This window comes from Ambystoma mexicanum, chromosome 4q (assembly GCF_040938575.1).
Source record: "Ambystoma mexicanum isolate Mex_15411 chromosome 4q, UKY_AmexF1_1, whole genome shotgun sequence".
Lineage (NCBI taxonomy): Eukaryota > Metazoa > Chordata > Amphibia > Caudata > Ambystomatidae > Ambystoma > Ambystoma mexicanum.
Window position 1 is genome coordinate 1,249,903,251 of NC_090928.1, and position 23,236 is coordinate 1,249,926,486.

Below are 23,236 nucleotides of genomic sequence, written 5' to 3' on the forward strand. Positions count from 1 at the left end.
GGGACAATTAATGCCAGGAGAGTTCATTTATGTCAGGAGCTTTGTGCGCCGGTGGAATGCCCCACGGTTCCATGGACCATATGAAGTGGTATTTTGTACCCCTACAGCTGTAAAAGTTAAGGGGCTCAAATACTGGATACATTTGACGGATGTGCGAAAGGCATATAATAGTGTGCAGGAAGAGGTGGATGAGGAGGCACAGACAACAGCAAACAACACTAATGAAAATTATGACTGAACATGCGAATGGAGGAGTGTAACTGACAGATAAAATCGTTAACGAGAAACATTATATTACAGGTGATCGATAAAGATTAAAAAAAACCAAACGATTTAAGTGTAAATAATAATGTGAAGAATATGTATACTGTCTACTCCCTTCTCTGTACATCCCAACCCCCCTCCCCTACCCAGCCCTATCTCCCTTCCATGACCTCTTGGCACTGGTAGTGCCAACAAAAATGTTTACATACATGCACTTTTATATCTCAAACAGGAACTACCATGGCAACTAACGGGCAGCCTGCAACGGATAGATTTATTAGATGTAGAGAATTTTTAGCTGAGAGATGTAGATATTCGTATGAGTGTGGATTGTCTGTATGCATTACATTATTTTTTTACTATTTTGTTTGGCCTGGTTACGTATTGGTTTATAGCGTTCATCTCTATTGAGATGAACGAGGGGGGAGGGATTAATGTGACGAATGAAACAGCAATTGTAAATACCAAAGAAGGTGATATTCTGGCATGGGACGGATCTAAGCTGGTATGGGGATATTACACAACACCACCTAATGTTGCTATCTCGCCAAATGAAAGCTTGCAAGACAAGTGTCGGTCAAGTGGCACAGCGAGTAGAGCGCCCGCTTTGACACCCGTGCAGAGCCTGTTAACGCAGGTTCGAATCCCGGCGGGGCCAAACTCAGCCTTTCATCCTTCCGAGGTCGATAAATGAGCACCACACACTGTGGGTAATAATAAGCAGCGCTCAGATACCTGAGGGTTTGTAGCGCTATATAAAAGCCTAATTATTATTATTATTATTATTAAAATGCGAAACAGCACACCGTCCCCGCCAAAAGTATCTAATTACAATGCCCATAGCCTAAATGATCGGAAGCCCTCTGTTACATCATGGTTATACAACACCCCCACCAGTGCGCCCACCCCCGCAACAGAAAACACACTGCTAGATAGTACGAAGAAAGAGAAAGAAAAAATGACAGTGGAATATGAAGCGTTATATGATGACTGGGCAAAGGGGGGGGAGAGAAAGGGGGGCCCACACTGTCCATCGCCCATGAAGCTGGGAAATACCTTAGAAAAAGAAATAACAGACGGAAAAGGGAGGCGGGGAGAAGGAAGTATGATGAGTATTATGGGTTAGGACTAGACAAAATGGAAGACCCACGACACCCCCACCAGACAAATAAATGGTATGCGGACATGAGTGCAACGGCTAAGCAAACAACAAATGAGAGCTGTTAGGTCTGCTCCCTCATTCCCCATGCTTCAGGTACACCCAAAGTATTGTTACCCAAAGAGTTGCATATTGTCGATGCCCAGTGTCTCCTTCATCTCACGTTGTGCAGAATTAAGAACACCTTCCAGGCACATGAGGTGACTTTTAAAATGCTGCAGAATGAGAAGACCTGTTATCCGAAGGCGGTAGGAGTGGTATGTTTGGAAGAGCCATTTTTTATAATACAAGGGACACTTTTTTCAGACAACAAGTGGAAGGACGAAGAAATAATGTGCAAGGCTGAAGCACTGCGGGGTGTGGCACCAGAGAAACTACAGGAACACATCTCAAAATTGACTTGGGTAACGGCCATTGAAAAACCCTTCAAGCTGCAGAAAGAAATAAACTATGAACTGTGTTTCAAGGGAGACGGGAGAACCACCATGGAGGTAAACAAAAACTGTAACAAGACCCTCACCATCCCAGATATGAGAAAAGGGACAGCGGCCCTAATGGACACCTATTGGGTATGTGGCAACCAGGCATACCTACACCTCCCACAATCCTGGGGTGGCAGCTGTTCATTGGCTACCCTACACTCCGCACTAATGGTAATCCCGGAAAGCCACATTGATGGGAGCAAGAAAACGTGAGAAAAACCTCAACAGAATGAGGCCCAGCCAACTGCAGAGTCACAAGTATATGTCCTGTCTTCCGGGAACAGGGAAGGGGTGCTGTCCCGAAACAAACGATCATCGAACTACATATCAAAAGCATCATCAGAACTGCTGGCACAGATCCCGGATAGATCTCGATTATTCAGCTCTGCAGAAACGTTCTTCGCCTCACTCATCCCAAGCATCCAGGCGCGAGCAAACGCAAAGTGGCTCCAAATCACATGTTGGGAGCTGATCCAGCTGGCAAATGATACTGAAGAAGGGCTTAACGTAATAAATGTGGAACTGCGAGCACTGCGGCTAATGACCATGCAAAACAGGTATGTCTTGGACCTGTTGACAGCAATGGACGGAGGTGTTTGACGAAAAATTGGAAGTGCCTGCTGCACTTTCGTACCTTCCGAAGACGCAGATAACGGCTCCCTGTCCCACATGATCGAAGCAGTACATAACCTAGGAGAAAGAATGAAAATGGAAGTTGGAGCAGAAGAAAGCACATGGTTCGACAATATCTTCTCCTGGGTCCCATCGTGGCTGGGAATGACTGTTAAATTTTTGATGCCGGCTGTAGTGTTCCTCCTTTTCATTTTTTGCCTGTGCCAGGTGGGTCTTCGATGTTGTGCTAACGCAGTGCCGAATGGTGCAATGATGATGGTGACAATGGGCAACGCCCGCGGTAGAATACAAACTATGCAGGAAGTTCAGGTACAAACAGGAACAGATGACACGTCAAGATACCAGATGGTGCCCAGGTACCACGACAAGGATATAGTAGATAAATTATGGCATACTACAATTAAAGAGCCCCGTATACTGGAATGGTACGAGGAGTGTGGGTGGACTTGGAAGAGGAGAGCGGATGTATATACCTGACCTGCACCCCAGATGAATATGCTAGGAGAGGAGAGAGTTTACGAGGGGTGTGCAGGGCATGGATGCCCATAAAAGGCACCCCTGCGTGGGATGACGCTATAATTGACGAGGAAGAGTGCAGGAGATTGGAGGACTTAAAGTATTCGTTACTTAAGTAACGAAAGGGGGGAAATGTATGGGAGGTTTGGTCCAAGAGACCCCCCTCCCCTGCATCCTCTCCCGCGGTGACGTCCATGGCTCGTCAGGGGTCCCCCCTGCCATCAGGGCCCAGGTGGTGGGTGGGCCACTGGCTGAAGACATTGACCAAACCTGCTGAATTTAGCTAGGCCCTGGAAACCATTTTGTGAAATAAAGATGGTTTGAGCCCTGTGCACCGCAGCGCGGCCCCCACCCTTGGAGAGTTTCAATTATCCCTCTGGCCGCAGCTCTCTGGCAGATCCGCTGAGAGCCCGTTCCCACGAACAGACGGACATAAGCTAGTGTTAGGTACCAACACTGTAACATTTCACCTTCTGTAGTGTATCGCTGTTTCCTGCATGACCCGGCCAGCAGGACCTGGGTGGAAAAGAACTGTAAAACGGTCCCCTGACAAAAGCAGAGTCCCCAAATACTAATGAGCAAACCACCTGTGGTGAAACTTTTCTCTCCACGACCCCTCTGACTAAAAACCTGTAAACTCCATAAAATGGCAGCATGTGTGCTTATATGACATTAGGGATGAAGCACCCACATCCCTGTAGCTATGCGCAAATAGTAAAAGTGTCCCGGGGGTTTTTCGTGTTATGTGTTTCATCAAGAAGACTGCACCCCACGGTGCCGTGCCATAAATGAACTAATGCTGCTAGAGTGCAAAGGAAGACAAATGCAACCATATTGAGAGCCCACGTAAGGGGTGCTTAAAAATGCACCATATGTATGACCAAGCTCACCATGTGCCACTGCCGTCAGTCTCATTGGCGGGTTGTTCCTGCGTGCTCCACCAGCCTTACTACTACCACCTCACTTACCGCACATGTATAGACATGTAACAAAATGTTGTAGTTAAAAACTTAGCGTATAAGTAATATGTTGGAATTGGCCATATGGATGGCACTAGCAATGTCAAAAACGTGAGCTTTGAAAAGACTCAATGAGGATTGTATATTATGTAAATGTTTATGTCTCTTCCACCTAAATCTACAACACACAAGGAAAAATACCTTTGAGAGCACATGCAAGGCCATTTCCCCCTTCCCCCAGTGAAGCCTGTCAGAGAAAAAGCAGAGGCCTGTGCTGCTCTGCTCAACCTCCCCCAATTCGGCTGGAGCCGCTTCAAACATTCACATTCCCCCGCAGCACCCAAGGCCACGGCCTGCCACCTGAATTATTTACAACCCAGTAGTAAACCCCGGCCTTACAACACAGATCCAAAGGCGCCCTTTCTTAGGCTCCACGACCCACCGGCTCACCTTAGGTTAATGGCCCCTGTAAAATTAGGACACCCAATATTATGGCAACACTACAGGAACACATCCATAATGACTTCTAACGAGACATGATAACGCGGACCGCCTGTCTCATGCCCCGAGACCCAACCCCGCGACCTATGATACCCGGTCAACAGGACGATGGTAACCATGTATTGATGTATTGTCAAAGGACCCCACTCTAGGTGCATTCCTCCTGTGTTGCATTAACCTGTAGAATAACCTATTGGAAGATTTACCAGGGAAGAGAATATTGCAATGTTGAATGACTGGTGTGCGTGGCCCTAGGGCAGAAAGTCAGGAAAGACATTTATCTCTGACACTTGTCACGGTTGGCACAACACCACCGTCCGGATGAGCCCAGCTGACCTGCCAGGCCCAGCCCAACCCATGAGGGTAACCAGTGACGTCCTCCAGCCACGGCAAACCACATCGCAGCAGCACCTATAGTTAGTCGTCGCCACCCAATCCCCACGAACTTGTGCCCCCTATAGCATGTAGGATTTTTATGACGCTTTTTGTAAATATATACGCCTGTCTTTGCTATTGTCAGACAGAGCGCTCTCGGAGTTTGCAGAGTTCTTTGCATGCCCTATTCTGATTGATAAACTCTCATTTAAGCTCACCCGCACTTTGTCCTGGCCTTATTCCCATCCTGGGAGAGTCCATTATTGTCTCTCATTGCGGGGAGCATCGTGCTATCCAGGGACGCTCGCCTTCACTTGCAACCTGACATTTTGCCCCCTGCACTCAGGGATACAATGTATATCCTATGCAGGAGGGTAACACAGATATAAAAAAAGAAACGGGGAAAAAAAGCATTACAATTTTTTTTTTTTTTTTTTTTTTTTTTTTTAAAAAGGAGTCACTAAAACTCCAAGGATTGGTGGAGAACTCCAAGGACCCAATGGGCCCTCTAGAAAATGACATAGTCCAGGTAAGTATCTTTCAGTGTCACTTTTGGAAGTTTGTGTTGAGAAAAGTGCTGTGTAGGAAACAGGACGTCATCTGCAGGCTGGCCTGCGGTTATGATAAAAAGACCAGAAACTCCATGTTCCTCCCCACAGGTACCCAGAAGAAAGCAGCTGACCCCAGGGGAGACCCAGAAGAGATCCAATGGAGGGTTAGAGACCCAGCAGCAGGATTCACTCCCCAAAGAAAATCTATACTGAAAAGTGGTTGAAGGGGACCTACAGAACCAGATGACCACAGAGACCCAGAGAGGTGGAGTATATTGAATAGCCCACCAACCTAGGGCGCAGAAGTTCTTATCTGTGTTCCTGAAAAAACGGTTCTGGGAGAGCAGAATAACCCAGCAAGTAAATGCTTCTTTTTACAGGGTGAAACGAAGCATCCGGTCAACCAGGGACTAGAGCTCTTTGCCAATGGCGACCCAGATGGCCCAAAAGAACAATCATCCTTCACAAGAGTGGGAACCACCATCCAGAAGCGTAATCAGCAATGGCTATGGCTCCAGGTCGCCAGAGGAATCTGCACACAGCAGACCCTGGTGACTCAGAAGGCAAACGTGGATGGCACACCAGTAAAAACAACCGCTGAAGCATGGCAATAGCGGTCATGACACAGGACACCCAGAGAAGCGGTTTGGGCGGGGTGTTGGGTTTGTGGAGTGGCCAATCACCTGGCTGGATGAGCTGTGTGTGTGTGTGTGTGTGTGTGTGTGTGTGTAAGTGGAGTGGAGCTTGGAATGTGGCCATGGGTGGAACTAGGTTCCCCCTCACCACATTGCAAGCTCCACTCTCCACACACACACACACACACACACACACACACACACACATCATCCAGCCAGGTGCTAGGCCACTACACATCTCCTTCCTCAAAAGAAGAAACCTCATTTAAGAAAAATCACTAACCTCATCATAACATCATTTCAGAAATATTCTGTGCAAATATCATTTGTAAATACTGTGCATGTTTTCCTCCCAAACACTTGCACACTTACTTCAATTTCGAATACATTTCCGAATATCCCTCCTGAAATCATTAAATTTCATCTTTTAAGAAAAAAACTCTGCAGTCCATTTCCATATATATATATATATATATATATATATATATATATATATATATACACACACACATACATACATACCATACACACACACACACACACACACACACACTAATATTTATTTACATGTAGCATAATAAGCATAGATCATACCTTGCAAAAGCACACCATACAACCCAAACAAATGTTCACAATCGACTCAATTATCTAGGGCTTGAGCGTGGCAGGCCCTTATGGAAGGAGCAAGGCTTTGTATAGGTGGTTGCATGGGTTAGTGAAGGAAGTCCATTTGCTCTCTGGGGTGGGGGGGCAGTCTGCGCTCGGGTGTGGCAGCCCCGAGGTCCGGGGGGGGGGGGGGGGGGGTGGCAGACCAGGACATAGGGAGTTATGGTTCCTCGGTATGTTGTAAATCCTCATTTACATGTAGGGTGTCTGTTTTTTTCTTTTGAGGAAGGAGATGTGTAGTGCCCTAGCACCTGGCTGGATGAGCCGTGTGTGTAAGTGGAGTGGAGCTTGCAATGTGGTGAGGGGTCTGGAACCTAGGTGGGACCTAGGTTCCAGGGATGATGGTTAGTAAGAAAAAGATAGATAGCCAGAGGGAGTATGAGCTTGTTGCCTGCTCTCCTTACCTTCCTCCCTGTAACACGTAAAGCAAGCTTACCTTTTGTACATACCTGGCTCTGGAGTGGTTTCTGTGTCCTGCCCGATTCATGCCACCGTAGATACATCAGTTCCGAACCTACCTTCAGGTGGAGGCCGCTTCCGAAACCCAAGGTGAGAGACCTTGGTGGTAAACTGTGGTAAAAAGGACTTAGGCTAGAAGGCCTTGTCCTAGTAGTAAGGGTGAACAGCAGGACATGGAAGACTCTGGAAGGCTGCTGTGCACTCAAATCAAACCAGAGCACAGGCAAGAGACACCAATCCCGCCAGTATGGCCAAATAGGGTAAATACATTTTTAAAAATAAATAATCAGACCAGTGCAACTTCCAAAACTCCACCATGTCAGTCAGTCTGTCAAAATAATAAAGGTGTCCGTGTCAAACCTAATCTTGCCCTCACTTAATTCTACAGTGATAATGTGTATGGGGTTAGGTCAAAACAAAAGAGTGAGTCAAATAATATCAGGATGGCAATGGAGTTAAATTGCACTCCTGTTAAGGATTTCAATCGGGCGACATAACTTGGTCTCAGCCTAGTATGTAGCGCAAAACTGAGATGCCTTTTTTGAAATACTCTGATTTGGAGTGCGGTTTTTGGGCTAGAGGATAGATGTATATCACAGGGATATTACTGAAGTGAAAGCTGCAAGCTGCAAGTAATCCAGAACAGCGCCCTGCGTGCTGCACAAGGTATTGCCAAGAGAGAGCACATCACTGCTGCCAGAAAAGCGTCCCACTGGCTCCCCATAAAGGAAAGGATTGTATTCAAAGCGTTAAGCATCACCCACAAATGCATCCACCCCTCAGCCCCAGCGTACCTATCCCAGAGAATCAACCCGGCCGCCTCTACAAGACTCACCGTACCCAGGGTAAAAAGAGCTAGAGCAGGTGGTGCCATCTTCCCCTACCTTGTTGCTTTACATTGGCACACCCTTCCCACCTCTCTGCGAGCTGAACCCTCATTAATTGCTTTCCGCAAAGCCATGAAAACTACCTTGTTCACCTAACCAACCCCATATGTTTAAACTCTCATGACTAACATGTATGATGTACTATGGTGTATGATGTATTATGGTGTATGATACTCCTAATCGCTTATCACAGGATCTTGCCTTACTGTAACCCATGACACAACCTGTACCGGTACCTGTAACTACGTTCCCCTACAAGTAACAGCGCCACAATGCCCCTGGGCTGCCTGCGCGCTATATAAATGTAAATGGTAGTAGCTTAAGATTTGGATGCGATTTTCGGGGTGGAATGGGGTTCAGTTTTAGCGAAATAGAGCATTTAAAATGAAAACTTTGGGTTTAAAAGAAAGGCAAAGGTTACCTAAAACTAAATGATCTAGACTATAATGTTAAAGAGGAACACAGTAAGCTCCAAGGTTGATTTGCGAGGTCAACCTTGTCCCCCCAGTGCTCAACCCCAACAATAAAATATGGAAATTAGTTTGATTACTCCAAATATGACATAGGGTTTATAATTTACACCAGCTAAAATTGAAAAGAGATGGCACTAGCACAGGATACGAACAGTTTCAACAAGTTACATGGGTAATAATATGACTACTTAGAGAGTGAAAAAAGGACAAAGGCATGACAAGGTAGGCTATGTGTTTCTATAGGGTTCGGATTATACTCAAAGTCCACTTTTTAGTTTTGGGATTTTTGGACAGTCAACAGGGTCTGGTCACCACACGGCGGCGCGTCTGGCAAAGGTCAGCTGGTCAAGGTCTGGTCACCGGGTAGTGAACAGCTGGGCAATTCGGGTCACTGGAGGGCACAGGTACCGCTGGATGCAGTCAGTGGGCAAGCAGTTAGTGGGCAGCAAGCCGGTCTGATTTCAGGATGCAAAAGGTACCACCGCTTTCCCCTTTTTGTTAATGGGATATTAGTGGGTTTTTTCTGGATCAATGGCCTTGCTGGAGCAGGAATCAGCTATACTTGGGTTTTGCAGTGGGGTCTGGAGTAGGGTCAGCAATGCTTTGGCCTTGTAGGGAAAATCTGGAATAAGCAAGATGAATGGAGATCAGGAAAGCAGCGCAGGAACTTCAGGAAGAGTGTCTCGAATCCTGTCATGGACTCTTATTTATAATGCATGGTGACGTAGAACTATATGGCTGGGCAGGCTTAGCTAAACACACCTCTTACCCACTGGATTGGTCAGGGGTGCCAGTCCCCACCTTGCTCTCAGCTGGTAGGATCTAAAGGGCAGGATGGCAGATTTAGGATGCGAGTTTTACAATGTTCAAAAACCTCCCACAGTTACTTTAGCTAAAATCCGATTTTGCCACAAATTGTACATTTATACAGTTGAAGTCTCTTAGCAAATTACATAAAAGCAAATGACATAAATAGGTTACATATTTTATGCAAACCATTGCAGTCCAACTCTGCAATCTGTGGACATTGTTTTGTACATTTAATAATCTTTGGTCATTTTCAGTGTGAAGTGTTCGGCCTAAAATTCTGTAACTTTACACGTGCGTACATACTATCATGGGGCCTATTTCTGTTAATTTGTAACGTTCCGTCATATGTCCTTTCCCCATGATTCACATTCTTCTGGCGTTCGTGTCCCATACATGTTATTGACAGCCAAGAACTCTTTTGTGGCTTTCAAATAAATCACATTTAAACTGCTAAATTTTCATATTTTTGCAAAGTCCTGCTGCAAAGATAAAAGTCTTTAAAGTTTATTTATAACAAAGTCTCTGGAAACAGATGGGCGGTCCTTTGTCCTGCACTGGACCATTTTTTTTTCCTCTTCAGCTACCACCAACTGTCATTTCCTCCAGAGTAAGGTGGGGGTTACCCAGCTTGATTGAAGGTTTATTGCCGCTTCTCCACGTCACACTTCCGAGTCCTGGAAATTCCATTGTAGAGGGCTCAGACCAGATTCTGTCCAACCTAGTAATTATCACTGGGCTGTTAGTATCTACTGAGGGGGCCCATTTGTTTTGGTCATCCTCTCAACAGAAACCTGTTTTTGTCCGACATCCTCCCCTCCCCACCCTGCAGCCACTGAAGTTTGATTTAATTGTTTTTCTTTTTGTTCTGAATTGGAGGAAAACCTGCTAAATAGAACCATTTCATACAGTACAATCCCCTTTCACATTGCTAGGCAAGAGGTTTTTTCAACATAGTACTCTCAAACAAGCATTTTTCTTCTTTAGTCTGCAAAGCCCCTTTTTACACATCTGGTACAAGCTGCTAGCACTTTGCTTTCAAATTCGTTTTTTTGACTTTCCATCTGGATTCCCAAACTGTTTTGCAGCCATTGTTATTTTCTTGTAGGCAGTAGTTTATTTGAAACACCTATGCACTGAAATTGACATAGCCCAGAGCTGGAGTGTCTTTGAATTACTGATCATTGACACTTTGTAACTTAAAAAGTGAAGCTTTTCCCGTGCGGCAGAAAATGAAGTTTCTTTGTTGATTTTTCTCAGATTTGGTTTGACGGAGCTTGTCATTCAGGGTCATTCTTGGTTTTGCTGAAGCACAATGGGGATATGAATGGGCATGGCAGGGCCTTATTAATAACAGTAGTTTGAGGAAGAACAGATAAGAATTGTGTCAGAGCAGTATCATTTTAAGGTAAAATACCCCCTTTTTCAATGGGGATTTTGGGGTGGCAGCAAAGCAGCGCTGCTTTTTCATTCTATTTCTTTTGTATATGTAAGAACACACTGGCAAGCTCCCTCAGTGTGCCCCCTTGTTCCATCCTGCCCAATATGTGCTTGGCAAGACGGTGCAGCCATCTTTTTGTTGCTGCAAATGCAGTTTTGAGGCCATGGTGCTCACAGGAGCAAGCGCAGCCATTTTGCTGGTGACTGCAGATGCGCAGCTTGGGGGGGGGGGGGGGGGGGGGAGTACCGCTGAGTGGGTAAATATATCCCACACTCCCTTCTCCAGGCTTTTGTATTAAAAGTTAATTAGGAGCTTGGGTGGCTAGTTCACACAGTTCAATGAGGCACAGTTCTTTCAGTCTTACTTTACCTGGCTCAGAATTCACACAGTTCATCAGCATAGAGTTCCCTTCCCCAACAGTTCAACAATTATTCAATGGTTTACTTGGTAGAGACTTTCGCAAACGCACAGTATTCACTAGCCCTGTGCGGGACCACTCAGTGAGGCTTTCACGCAATCATGCCCTTGGCACTACTTTACTTCATAGTACAGTAACAGACATTCGCAAATGCACAGTATCTTGCTTGGCCCTGTGCGGGACCACTCTGTTACTAAGGCCTGTCTATACAGTTCTTGCTCCCTGTAACATATTTCACTTGGTCGTGCCCTCTGCACGGTCTTTCACAATCTTCACTTTGTGGGTCCCAGACCCTCTTCTCAACTCGACAAATATAACAGTTCTCATTTCACTTTCGCTGGTGCTTGGAGCCCTCTGTAATTCACAATCTCAAAAGTCTCTTTACTTGTGTAAGCGTACACGTGGCCTTGCAGTCACTTTATTTCTTATCACACTCTTTCAACAATGATTGTGTCTCCCGCCATACGCTTGTCCTCACTTTGCAACATTGCATTTCATTTGCGCCTCACGCCTTTCACAAACCGGGCTCCCTTCTGCTTGGAACTCACCGGCTGTGTTTCTCTTTATCGTTTGATACGTGTCGAGGTCTTCTCCGCTGCCCCTCCAATACTCCTGGGCCTTCTCGCACGCCAAGTGGAACGAATACCTGTACCAGGCTCTCTCTTTGGAGTTGGTTTCCTCGAGCGACTCCCCTTCTGGCTCCTTGGAGACACGGCTCCCTCGCCATGCTTTCTGCAGCCTTTTCACCTCTCAAGCCCTCAGCGTCTCGGCGCTTCGTTCTCCACTGACAGATTTCAGGGTCCCTAGGCGACCTGGTTCGCCTGCCTGCTCATCCTCCAACTCGCTCACTGTGTGTCTATGCTCCACCTCTTATACTCTGGGTAGCCGTCTGGGTAGCCGTCCATGTGTTTCAGGTGTGTGCGATTATGATGGAGTGCCTGACCCTGCCTGGCCCCATTACCGGGACAGAACCATTGCATATTTGTAGGGGTAATATTCCAAATCTCAGTCTTCCTATGCCTCGTCTCACGAGTTAGGCTGACACAGAATGGAGGGGAATTATGGGAGTTGTAGTATCACAAAGGTAGAGGGATTATGAGGTAAACCATTGTCAGGAAATGGGGGATATCATGTCTCGCCATCTGGTATTTCTTCCCCTAGGAGCCCCTTCCCAGGTGATCCTCCCTCGTTTGTCCACCCCCAGGGTCTGGTCCAATATCGATAGCCCTTCCCTGGCCTCCCGAATAAGGGATTCCAGGGGACTTTCAGTGAGAATACCGTTGAGTTTCTCACAGGCCCTAAAGATACATTGGACTACTAATGGGGTAAAGCGCAAACTAAAGATTAGCGGCGACCAGCCTACCACTCGAAACTACAAAGAGGGGGTGGGGGGGTTCTGGTCCTGGGAGCTTTAGGGGTGACCCAGGGCGGAGTGAAAAAGAGATGTAGTGGCAGGGGTACTTCAGCAATAGTCCCTCAGGCCACCATGATAATTCAGAAAGTCTATAAAATAAAAATGTTTTAAAAGAGTTGCCATAAAATGAGACTGCAGAACCAACCAAAATGAAGTTTTGCCCTTAAAGCTACCATATGACCATACACTCAAAGGGGGTTTCAGCGACAGGGTAGCCCTGTGACCAAAGAAATAGTTCAGTGATCCAAGAAACCAAAGTGTGAAAAATGTAATGTTTAGGGGGGGGGGTCTGTCATAACGCTGAAAACCACAGCACAATGCAGAATTCCCAAAAATTGAATATTGCCAAATGGTGAGCTTTTCTAAATTCCACATAAAATTGGAAAATAAGTCCTGCAGGCAGTAATTAAATGTGTTGTGAGGAGAAACATGTACTACACCCCATTAAAAAGAACTGTCCACTTTTATGCCAATTTGATGTCTTGCAAAACTTCTAAGGATGCAACAGACGAAGGTCCCTAAAACTGCAAATACTTGTTCAGCCGCTCGGAAACGTGCAACTTAAGAACTAGGGAAGAAGATTCACAAGGGTGCTGGAGCAACCGAATATCAGACTCATAGGAGGGCAATGACAAGCACTGGTCGCACATAGATGGATGTAGTAGAGCACCCAGGGGTAGGAGAAGTCTCACAATGGGCTGACAATACACCCTATACCCTGCACTTGTTCACACCAGGCCATACAGCCACTGGGTTAGGAGAAGGAGAGAAGGTAACAAAAAATGACAAAACGTTCTAAAACTTTGAGTACAGTCCCTTTCATGAACTTTGTTATACTACAACAGGGATAGAACTACTCTTACTTGACAACGTGTTCCATGATCTGAAGGCCAAAGTGGCGGACAATCGCTGGTTGGGTTTTTTCTGCCAACTTCAAGCCACAGAAGACACATACGGGGCACTTCTCCTTGAACTCTTCACAGAACTGGATGGGTTAAGAGAAAAATAAACACATTGATGCGTACAGGGAGTATTAGGTAATGCATGCACAAATAACAGTTCCAATGCAGGAAAAATAAGCAGCACTACTGAGCGTCCAGTTCTTTGAAAGCTTGCCCTATAGAAGAACCATGTTTAACCGTCCTGCCCAGAGAAGGTGGTGGGCCCATGCAAGCTAATACTGTAAGGATTGATGCTCGATTAAGCAAGGCTGCAGGGGTGGTTACTTTGCTCAGTGACAGGCAGAGATGCTTCTATAGGTTTGTTCTATGGAGAGAATAGCAGATTGTGCAATACTTCCTCATTTATGATAGCTGGCAGAGGGGTTTTTAGTGACACCATAATCCATGAGAGCAAAGCTTTAGTGGTCTGTCATAACACAGACAACCACAGCACAATGCACCCAGTGTTTATAGGTACACATCTAGATTGTATATATGTGTAAGGAAACATTTTACTTTTTAGTTTATTCCTCGGAGACCCCAGCATCTCCGCCTGCTCCTTTGTCATTCCCTTTTACATCACACTTGCCACTGCTACTTGCTTCTTTGTCAAGTACTGGATGCTCCCATAAAGCAACCATTGCAGTGGGTGCTGTACATTTCTTATTTTTTACCTTTCTCTGCAACCCTACTACCGACTAAAGGCATAGTAATCCAGGAGGCCCCTAACCCAATTTCTTACTCAAAATTGCATTTATTATGCTTTATCAGGGTGTTTGCGACAGGGAGGATGTTGGTGCATATTTACTTTTATATATTTCACTGGTGCCCAGCCACTGAGAACCCTTATTTTACCACAAAGGTGCCTCCCACTCAGCCAACCTGCCCTCCTTCGTCTCCCCACTCCCAACATATCTGGCTTCCTATCACCCAACCTCATCTACCTTGGGAAGCCAGGCTACCACATAAGATGCTCAAGTGGAAGTACTTGTGCCCTATTTTTATTGAAGTTGAGAGTACAAAAAGTAATTCCCATTCCATTGGTGGTATTTAGAGTACAAATCCATTTAATCTTTAAAGCAGATATTGCTTCATGATAAGTACCTCTTAGTCCCTAGTACTTTATGGAAATTTAAGGATTCATATTTACCTTAAAATTCCTCAAGATAAACCAGTGATAATATTGGAGCACCTTCCAGTGGCACTGCTCTGCTGGCATCACTGGTTCAAATCCTGTCTGGGGCTTAGCGGTGGAAGGAGGGGGCCGCTCCCATGTGGCCGTTTCCCATTTCTCCCTGGGAGTATATATAACCCCCAATATCCACCCCTCAAGCAACAAATGTATGGCTTCCAGCATGCTCTCCAATTTTGTCAACTCCACCCCACATAACAGGGAGTCTCCCCACTGCAAAAACTGGGAGTAACATTAGGGAGAATTCTCAAAAATGTGCCAATTTCCTACACCTTAGACACCCCCAGCAACTTTGCTGGATTTTGAGGACTTGATTTTTTTACCTGGAGAGAGCGAGACCCTTTTTCCCCACTCTCTCATGTTTTTTAATGTGATTTTTATACACCGTTTCTTTTTGGTTTTGGAGTCTAACCAACTCCAAAGGCATCATCTGTTACAATTGTGTCACAAAGCACCTTCAGTGCAGTGCCACAGGGAAGTCTTCCAGATTTCCCAAGGTTTAAATACCTTAATTGGTATGTAGCCCACTTCTGGCTCCAGGGTGTCTGGGGTAGGTAGGAAGTGAGGGAGGTGCCCAAAACTCCCTGTGCTTAGTCTCCTAGGAGACCCAAATCCACTCTGTAGTGATTGGCTGGCTGACTGTCTGGCAAGGACAGCCACCCTGCTGGGTGAGTGGCAGCTAGGCTGGAATGAAGGGAGGAAACTGGATAAAAGGCGAGTCTCTTGGCTTGGAAGGCAGAGTCGACCATGGACGAAGGAACCGAAGAAGAGCTTGAAGAGGACGCCTGCTGCAACTCCTGGACAGTTGGTTTGCCCGGTGATGCCTTGCTGCAGTGACTATTTGCCAAGTTCGCAACGACAGAGAAGACCCTGCAAGGACGACTTCTCCCTTTTAGTTGGTGGGACCAATCAACTCCCAAGTAAGCCACCTGGACACTCATCTCGGAGCTAATTGAATTTCCTCAGAGGTGCTTCAGGAAACCTCTGAGGAGAGAGGGGAGACAGGGAGAGGGACACCAGATTGTGTATGTTGCTTGTAAGCTGGCCTAAAGCTTTTGGAACCTCCGCCGGACTCCCACGAAGCAGGACTGACCAAGCTTGACCCCGTTCAGTCGAGTGCGGGACCTCAGATGTGAGGAAAGTCCACCATGACAGCCAGGAACCGCACTTATTGCCATTTGCTGTACTGTAAGGAGCTGAAACGCGAAACAGCCATTGAAAGTAAAGTTTGCCGGTTGCCAGCTTTCACTGTGCCAGTGCAGGAGTCCTCCGACGTCCTCCCTCTTGTCCCCACGACTGAGGCCCAGGAACAGTGAGACCTGCAGAGCTGCACAGGAACAGAAGTCTTCAGCTGCATCTTTTCTGCTTTACTAAGGCACTGTAAAAACTAGTCTAAGAGAACGTACCTCTTACTGTGGACGTTTTTCTAACTTCTGCAACTCACAAGTCTAATCAGCTTGTGGCCCTGCATTTGATTCTTCTTTTTATCAAAGACTCCTAAGAACTTGTGCAGAGACTTTTCCATTTACTTACCTGAAGTGCTGCATCCTATACAAAGACGTTTGCCTATTGACTGGCTTAGCCTATTGAATTATATGACTCTAAGTGCTATCTGAAAGTATTTGCCCTGCTTATGAATATTTGTAATTTCTTGAGTTCTAATAACCTTTGCCTTTTACTTACTTCTGAAGAGTGTTCTGAATGCCAACAGTAAGATATTAATGTCCCCAGCACCCTTGTTACTGAAGTCACCTGTGGGTGTAGGTTGTGTCTGTGGGCTATCCCAAAAGGGTCTTGTCCAATTCAGAAACTCAGTGCACAGTATTAAAGTATATTTGTGGGTTACTGTTCTATTGCTCCCTTCTGAAGGCTTTATAACTGACTGATAAATTATTAATTGTTTATGCAGGAAATCTTGAGTGTAAGAGTTTATTTGTATACCTTTAATTGTGAAACTTTGTGTAACTCCACTACAGCTCACATGTCCCCTCTTGAGATAAGCCTGGCTGCTCAACGCGCTACTAAAACTGTGTAGTACAAGCTTACACCAAAGGTTGGGTTGCCTATACCTGTAGTCATAGTTGCTTGTTATGTTCCCAGAGGGTACTGCATTCAAACTTTGCCTAACATACCACCACTACAAAATCTTACCAAGCGCTCTACATGCATCACATCAAAAATGTGATTTTCCCCATTGTAGGACACAGAATAGTATATTATTATAATTGTTTTTTCATAGCGCGCTTAAAACCAGAGCATGGTTTCTAAGCGTGCGATCGGGATTCGAAACTGTGTTGCGCTGCGTTGTCCCCCGAGCCATCTCCCCTCCCGTCAATATAATAAAACAAAAATGCTTGCAACGCATCAAAACTGCACCTGTTCATCACGGACACTTGCTTTCAACATTTTGTTAAATCGTTCAAAACAGACATTTGCTTGTGGATGATAGAGTGGTGAATTTCTGATCCACATGGTTTCTCCCGTTTATTTGTTTGATCATGTTATGGTTTGCACATGGTACTTACAGAACATATAGGAACACATGCTCATCAGTCAAGTATAATGGGCAGTGGACGGAGGCCCACGGGAAGAGACTATGGTAAGTAACTCGAGATGGATCTTTACAACCAGCACAGTGGGAGTGCTCCGAGAGGCCACCATAGTCGGCAAACACAGTTATTCAATTAGTCTAGCCAAACTCAATGTCGGCAGGGTGAGAGGAGTAGGAAGGCAAACCTCAGGAGCTATAGGGGTGGAGCGCAAATACAGCAAACCACATAGCAAAAGTCAAATATTAAATATGAAAGTACAAAAATATACTAATTTCAGGGCTCAAAATATGCACTAGCCACTGGACAGTGATAATTGACTCATGTGCGTAATAAATGTGTGCTTTGTGTATGTGCAGAATTGAGGCATTGGGTGTCTTTCATGGCTGGCTAGTCGCCTTCAACTTGACAATTGTATCCCTTAAACCACTACGCAGGTAAACTCCAGAAATGCATGTCACACAACACACGTAAATACACATGCATGTACACGGTAGGTAAAGACAAAGTATGATTGAAATACACTTTACACTAGAAGACAGTACGGAAAAAGCAGTTCAATCAAGTAAAGCACTGGAACTTTAACAAGTCAAGTGAAAAGACCCCCAACATTAGCAGTCCTTCCATATCAGGCAAGTAGCGCTAGTACCTCGGAGCCAAAGTTCCAGGAAAGTACTTGCGAGGTGGCAGGAAGGCTCAAAATGTCCCCTGCACACAAGTTGGCAAAGCTAACAGGTTGCTAGAAAGATGCAATTTTAAAAATACCTTACAATTTAACAGGCAGTCGCTGGCCCTTTCGGATAAGCCATCAACAAAAGCCCCCCTTTGTAGTATGTTTATTTTCACAAAGAGATGCTTATTTGCACAAAGAGATGCTTATTTGGGAGGCAAGAGCCTTTTACATATTTATATGTATATGTACAATAGTTAAGCCATAGGCTGCAACATGGTGGGGCGGGGGGAATAGATGGATGTGGGTAGGCTTCCATGCAACAGGGGGGGGTGCGTGGGGGAATAGATGGATGTTGGAAGGCTTCCATGCAAGGGGGGGGGGGAATAGATTGATGCGGGTAGGCTTCCATGCAACATGGGGGTAGATGGATGTGGGTAGGCTTGCTTCAATGCTCTGCCCCCGTTTACGCGTTGCTGCTTTTAATCCTCGTCAACTAGTAAAATAGTAAGCCTTTTCTCTCAGGTGTAAGATTTAAAAGGCTACCCCTGCAGCGCCCCTTTACTCATCCCTGCCCTGACCTAAAACGTAAGTAAAGAGACAGAGATGCTCCTGTGTGCATCATAGAATAGCCTGGATTACTGGACATCAACAGCCATTTTGGGCTCTCCTGGCCAACTGGTGTTGTACAAACATACCAGGGTTCGAAATTGAGAGGAGCTGGGAGCTTGTTAGCTCCTGCTTCTAGCATAGTGGAGCCTGGTTACCAAAACCAACAGTTACCAGGAGCTACTTTTGGCTCCCATTGCCAACTGGTGGGTGTTTTCCAAAAATATAAATGTGACATTAACTGAGTATTTGAGAATGGTAATAAAAACTAGAGCACCTCTGAAATACATTTAAACACACTGCGTCATGCTAAATGGACAATAAGTGTCTCAGGTAGTTCCTGGTTCCCCTCCTGTAGCTCCTGCCTATAGGGCGATGCCCGAAACCCAGGAGCTGATTTTAGCTCCTACTCATCGAATCTCAATATAGAACCCTGCATACTGATGTGACAAAAACTTTGCCATCACCGTTTATAAAAAAGGAATTAGGACAAACATAAAAGGCATTCAAAATACAAAGGGTCATGTACAATGAAGAAACAATACTGTTTGCATCTCTGCACCTGCGAAACTAAAGCAGCTTGGAAACAGATTCATCATTTGTGAGGCTAAAAAGAAAATTATATATTTTTATTTATAGTGTATTTGGTTCATTAAAACCTTAAACACTTTACAAATATTACACAATTAGTTAATGTAACAATCTTAACAGTTCATCAACCTTTATAAAAAGGTATAGTGCAAGCAGATTATCATTATTCTTTCATAATTTTAAAAACCTTAGCATGAAAACTACACACATTAAAAAACAATTCAATGTTAACAATGTTTTCCAATTCCGATAAAATCCTTTTCCATATGTAAAATGCCGCTCCAACATATACAATAGGTTCTGCCATGTAAATTTTGGACCAAAACTGGTCAGATAAAATCATTCTACTGTCCATTAACAAATCTCTATACCCAGCAGAATACCATTCCTCCAGTTTAATACAGGTCTTAACAAATGTCTGGCCATCTCCACCGCCAAGTTACAAAACCTGCACAACCTTTTCCCCAGGGGGGGTTAACACTCCAAGCTCCCGTATATTCTTAACAGGGTAAGATATAAAATCTTAGTAGCAATATGCAGCTGCTGAATTCCCGGTTACCTTCCATATATATAGCTATGAGGTTTGTTGGGGGCCGTTTGTGTAATTTCCCCACCAGTTGTGTACCCACCCCCCCACAACTTCTTGCTGCTGTTTCACACTATAGTCTGACTTTACCAGGGGAGCCCAGCCGTCTGCTGCACTCCTCTGGGCTTTTCCATCACTTTATTATAGAGAAACTGACATGCCTTAAGACAGTCAGTACTGGGAGACTTTGTTTCCCTTGGTCCTTTCCTCATGTTGCATCTGTAAGTGACTTCAATCCGGCACTCCAACCAAGTCAATGCTTAGTATGGGATGCCCAATGGAAGCCCTTATTTATATATTTTTATGTCAAAGTCTTTAAATCTGGATGATGAACCCTTATATATAACGCCCCTCTCTTTGGATCTCCCCGACCTCGAGCCAAGAAGTAGGTTTGTTTTGCAAATAAAAGGTTTATTTGAAGAGTTGAACAGTATATATAATCACACTTTTATGAATAAAATAATATCTAAATAGCACACTTATGAATATGAACGTAATCAGCAATGGGTAATATTACAGTCTCAATCTCTTTAATCAGTAAGGAGTAGGAATAGGAAGGATAAGGTAGCACGGAATACTTTTATGGTTCAAGGAAATGCAAGATGGAAAGAATGCAACACAGAAATAAACTGGATAGGATTTCAACAAAAGACAATATGATCACTCTTTCCCCCGTGACTACTCACTCCCCCCAGTATGCAATATGAAGAGGTGGAAATGAGGGCACACAGGTTTCAGGAATACAATCAATAATGCAGTTCAATCCCAGTTCCCCCAGCAAGCCTAGAGAAAACAGGTATGATTTTAAAACAGGCAAAAATACTTTTGAATGCGATTGTCATGAAAGGGAAAATATGCTAAAATGATTTTAATTCACTAAAGGATATTCAGCACTAGTAAGAGTTACTTTGGATTGGTTCAGGTCGACACTAGCAATGATGTATGAATGATGATCAGATTGAAAATGAATCTCAGCAGTTGCAAACAAGAAACAGCTATTTTGGCACGTGTTGAAATGGAGCTAAATGGCAATTCGCAGAAATTGTTCGCGTGCGTGAAACGCGATTACGGAAAAACTATAATGAACCGCTCTGATCTCTGTCCGTCAAAACACTTGTCCCTCTTCAGAAAATATCAGCGCAAAGATGATTATTGCTACAATTATCAAGAATTATGCGGAGGAGAGAAGAATTTAGGATAGACAAAAGAGGTTCTGTAATGCAGTTCTAGACAGGTTGAGATGGTTGGAATAAGATTACTTTAAACTAAGAGAGGACTATGGACAGTTCTAGAGTAAATACTCACTCCTAGGCTTTAGAATGGAGTGGGCCTCGTCAAAGATCTGGTCAAGGGTTTGGCTTCACTCGCCACCGGACAGGTCTCAGGCACTCTGGGTTCTCCTCTCAGCACTGCACGGCGGTCTGCGTGGCCTCTTGGACTGGATCTGACGGGTTCTGGATACAGCTTTGCTTTCTGGGTCTGGACCTTGGTTCTAGCACAGGGTTCTTGGCTAGAATAGAACAGCTCAGCCCGGCTGTTGAATGGTTTGGTTAGGCCCTGTGGAAGTTTAGGGGTTAGAATCAGGTTGCTAGATTCTGCAGGCCTGCTGAGAAGGGTATAGCTTGTGAATTAGGCCTCTCTGCTTCAAAGTTCTAGAGTTTGGTTCTAGAGATCTCTGGATCTGTCTGCAGTCTTTCTGCAGGGTGCTTCACCAACAATAGTTGAGTAGTGGAAAAGTGTGTGTGTCCCACCTGTCCTAAGCAGTCTCTATTTATCTATTTGCAAAGTGGGTGGGGAGGCTGATTCTACATGCCCAACCCTCTAAGGATTTGATAGGTTAGAGCATGGGTGCACAACATACGGCCCGCGGGCCAGTTGCGGCCCGCCATGCTCTGTTGTCCGGCCCGCGAGGCACAAAGACTTTCCTAACGGAGGGCGGCCCGCGGCCGCCCTCCAATAGGAAAGTCTTTGTTGTCTTCCGGGCCGGACAAAACACTGGCCCTCATTGGCTCAGCACAAACGCACCACGTCACTCCTACGAGCCACGTAGGGCGTGTGTGCTGCACCAATGGAGGGCCAGCACTACGGCTGGCATGGTCCATAAGGCTTGATGCCGGAAGGCATTTCAGCCTTGGACCACGCCAGCCGTAGTACCGCTCCACTTACCTCACCAGCGTTCCAGCTTACTTGCCTTCCAGCACGTCTCCGGTAAGTGCTCTGTTTGTGTGTCGGGTTTGTTTTGCTTTATGTTTGTGTGTGTATGTTGAGATGCGGGGGTGGGGGGGGGTGTGTCGGATGTGTATGAATGTTTGTATTTGAATGTATTTTGTGTGTATGTTGAGATGCGGGGGTGGGGGGTGTCGGATGTTTGTATTTGAATGTATTTTGTGTGTATGTTGAGATGCGGTGGATGTGTATGAATGTTTGTATTTGAATGTATTTTGTGTGTAGGTTGAGATGCGGTGGGGGGGTGTTTCGGATGTGTATGAATGTTTGTATTTGAATGTTTTTTGTGTGTATGTTGAGATGTGGGGGGTGTCGGATGTTTGTATTTGAATGTATTGTGTGTATGTTGAGATGCGGGGGTGGGGGGGTGTGTCGGATGTGCATGAATGTTTGTATTTGAATGTATTTTGTGTGTATGTTGAGATGCGGGGGTGGGGGTGTCGGATGTTTGTATTTGAATGTATTTTGTGTGTATGTTGAGATGCGGGGGTGAGGGGGTGTGTCGGATGTGTACGAATGTTTGTATTTGAATGTATTTTGTGTGTATGTTGAGATGCGGGGGTGAGGGGGTGTGTCGGATGTGTACGAATGTTTGTATTTGAATGTATTTTGTGTGTATGTTGAGATGCGGGGGTGGGGGGTGTCGGATGTTTGTATTTGAATGTATTTTGTGTGTATGTTGAGATGCGGTGGTGGGGGGGGTGTGTCGGATGTGTATGAATGTTTGTATTTGAATGTATTTTGTGTGTATGTTGAGATGCGGGGGTGGGGGGGGGTGTGTCGGATGTGTATGAATGTTTGTATTTGAATGTATTTTGTGTGTATGTTGAGATGCGGGGGTAGGGGGTGTGTCGGATGTGTATGAATGTTTGTATTTGAATGTATTTTGTGTGTATGTTGAGATGCGGGGGTGGGGGGTGTCGGATGAATGTATTTTGTGTGTATGTTGAAATGCGGGGGTAGGGGGTGTGTCGGATGTGTATGAATGTTTGTATTTGAATGTATTTTGTGTGTATGTTGAGATGCGGGGGTGGGGGGTGTCGGATGTGTACGAATGTTTGTATTTGAATGTATTTTGTGTGTATGTTGAGATGCGGGGGTGAGGGGGTGTGTCGGATGTGTATGAATGTTTGTATTTAATGTATTTTGTGTGTATGTTGAGATGCGGGGGTGGGGGGTGTCGGATGTTTGTATTTGAATGTATTTTGTGTGTATGTTGAGATGCGGCAGTG

General features: G+C 45.2%; 1 protein-coding gene across 1 annotated transcript in view; it reads right to left on the minus strand.

The window, feature by feature from the left end:
* The window catches only part of LOC138468323 (exportin-5-like), a 1,170,237-nt gene that overhangs the window by 1,122,912 nt on the left and 24,089 nt on the right, over positions 1-23,236 (minus strand). Inside the window, exon 2 of the mRNA XM_069608829.1 lies at positions 13,504-13,625. Coding sequence (XP_069464930.1) covers positions 13,504-13,625 — 122 coding nt within the window. The remainder of the gene's footprint in view (positions 1-13,503; positions 13,626-23,236) is intronic.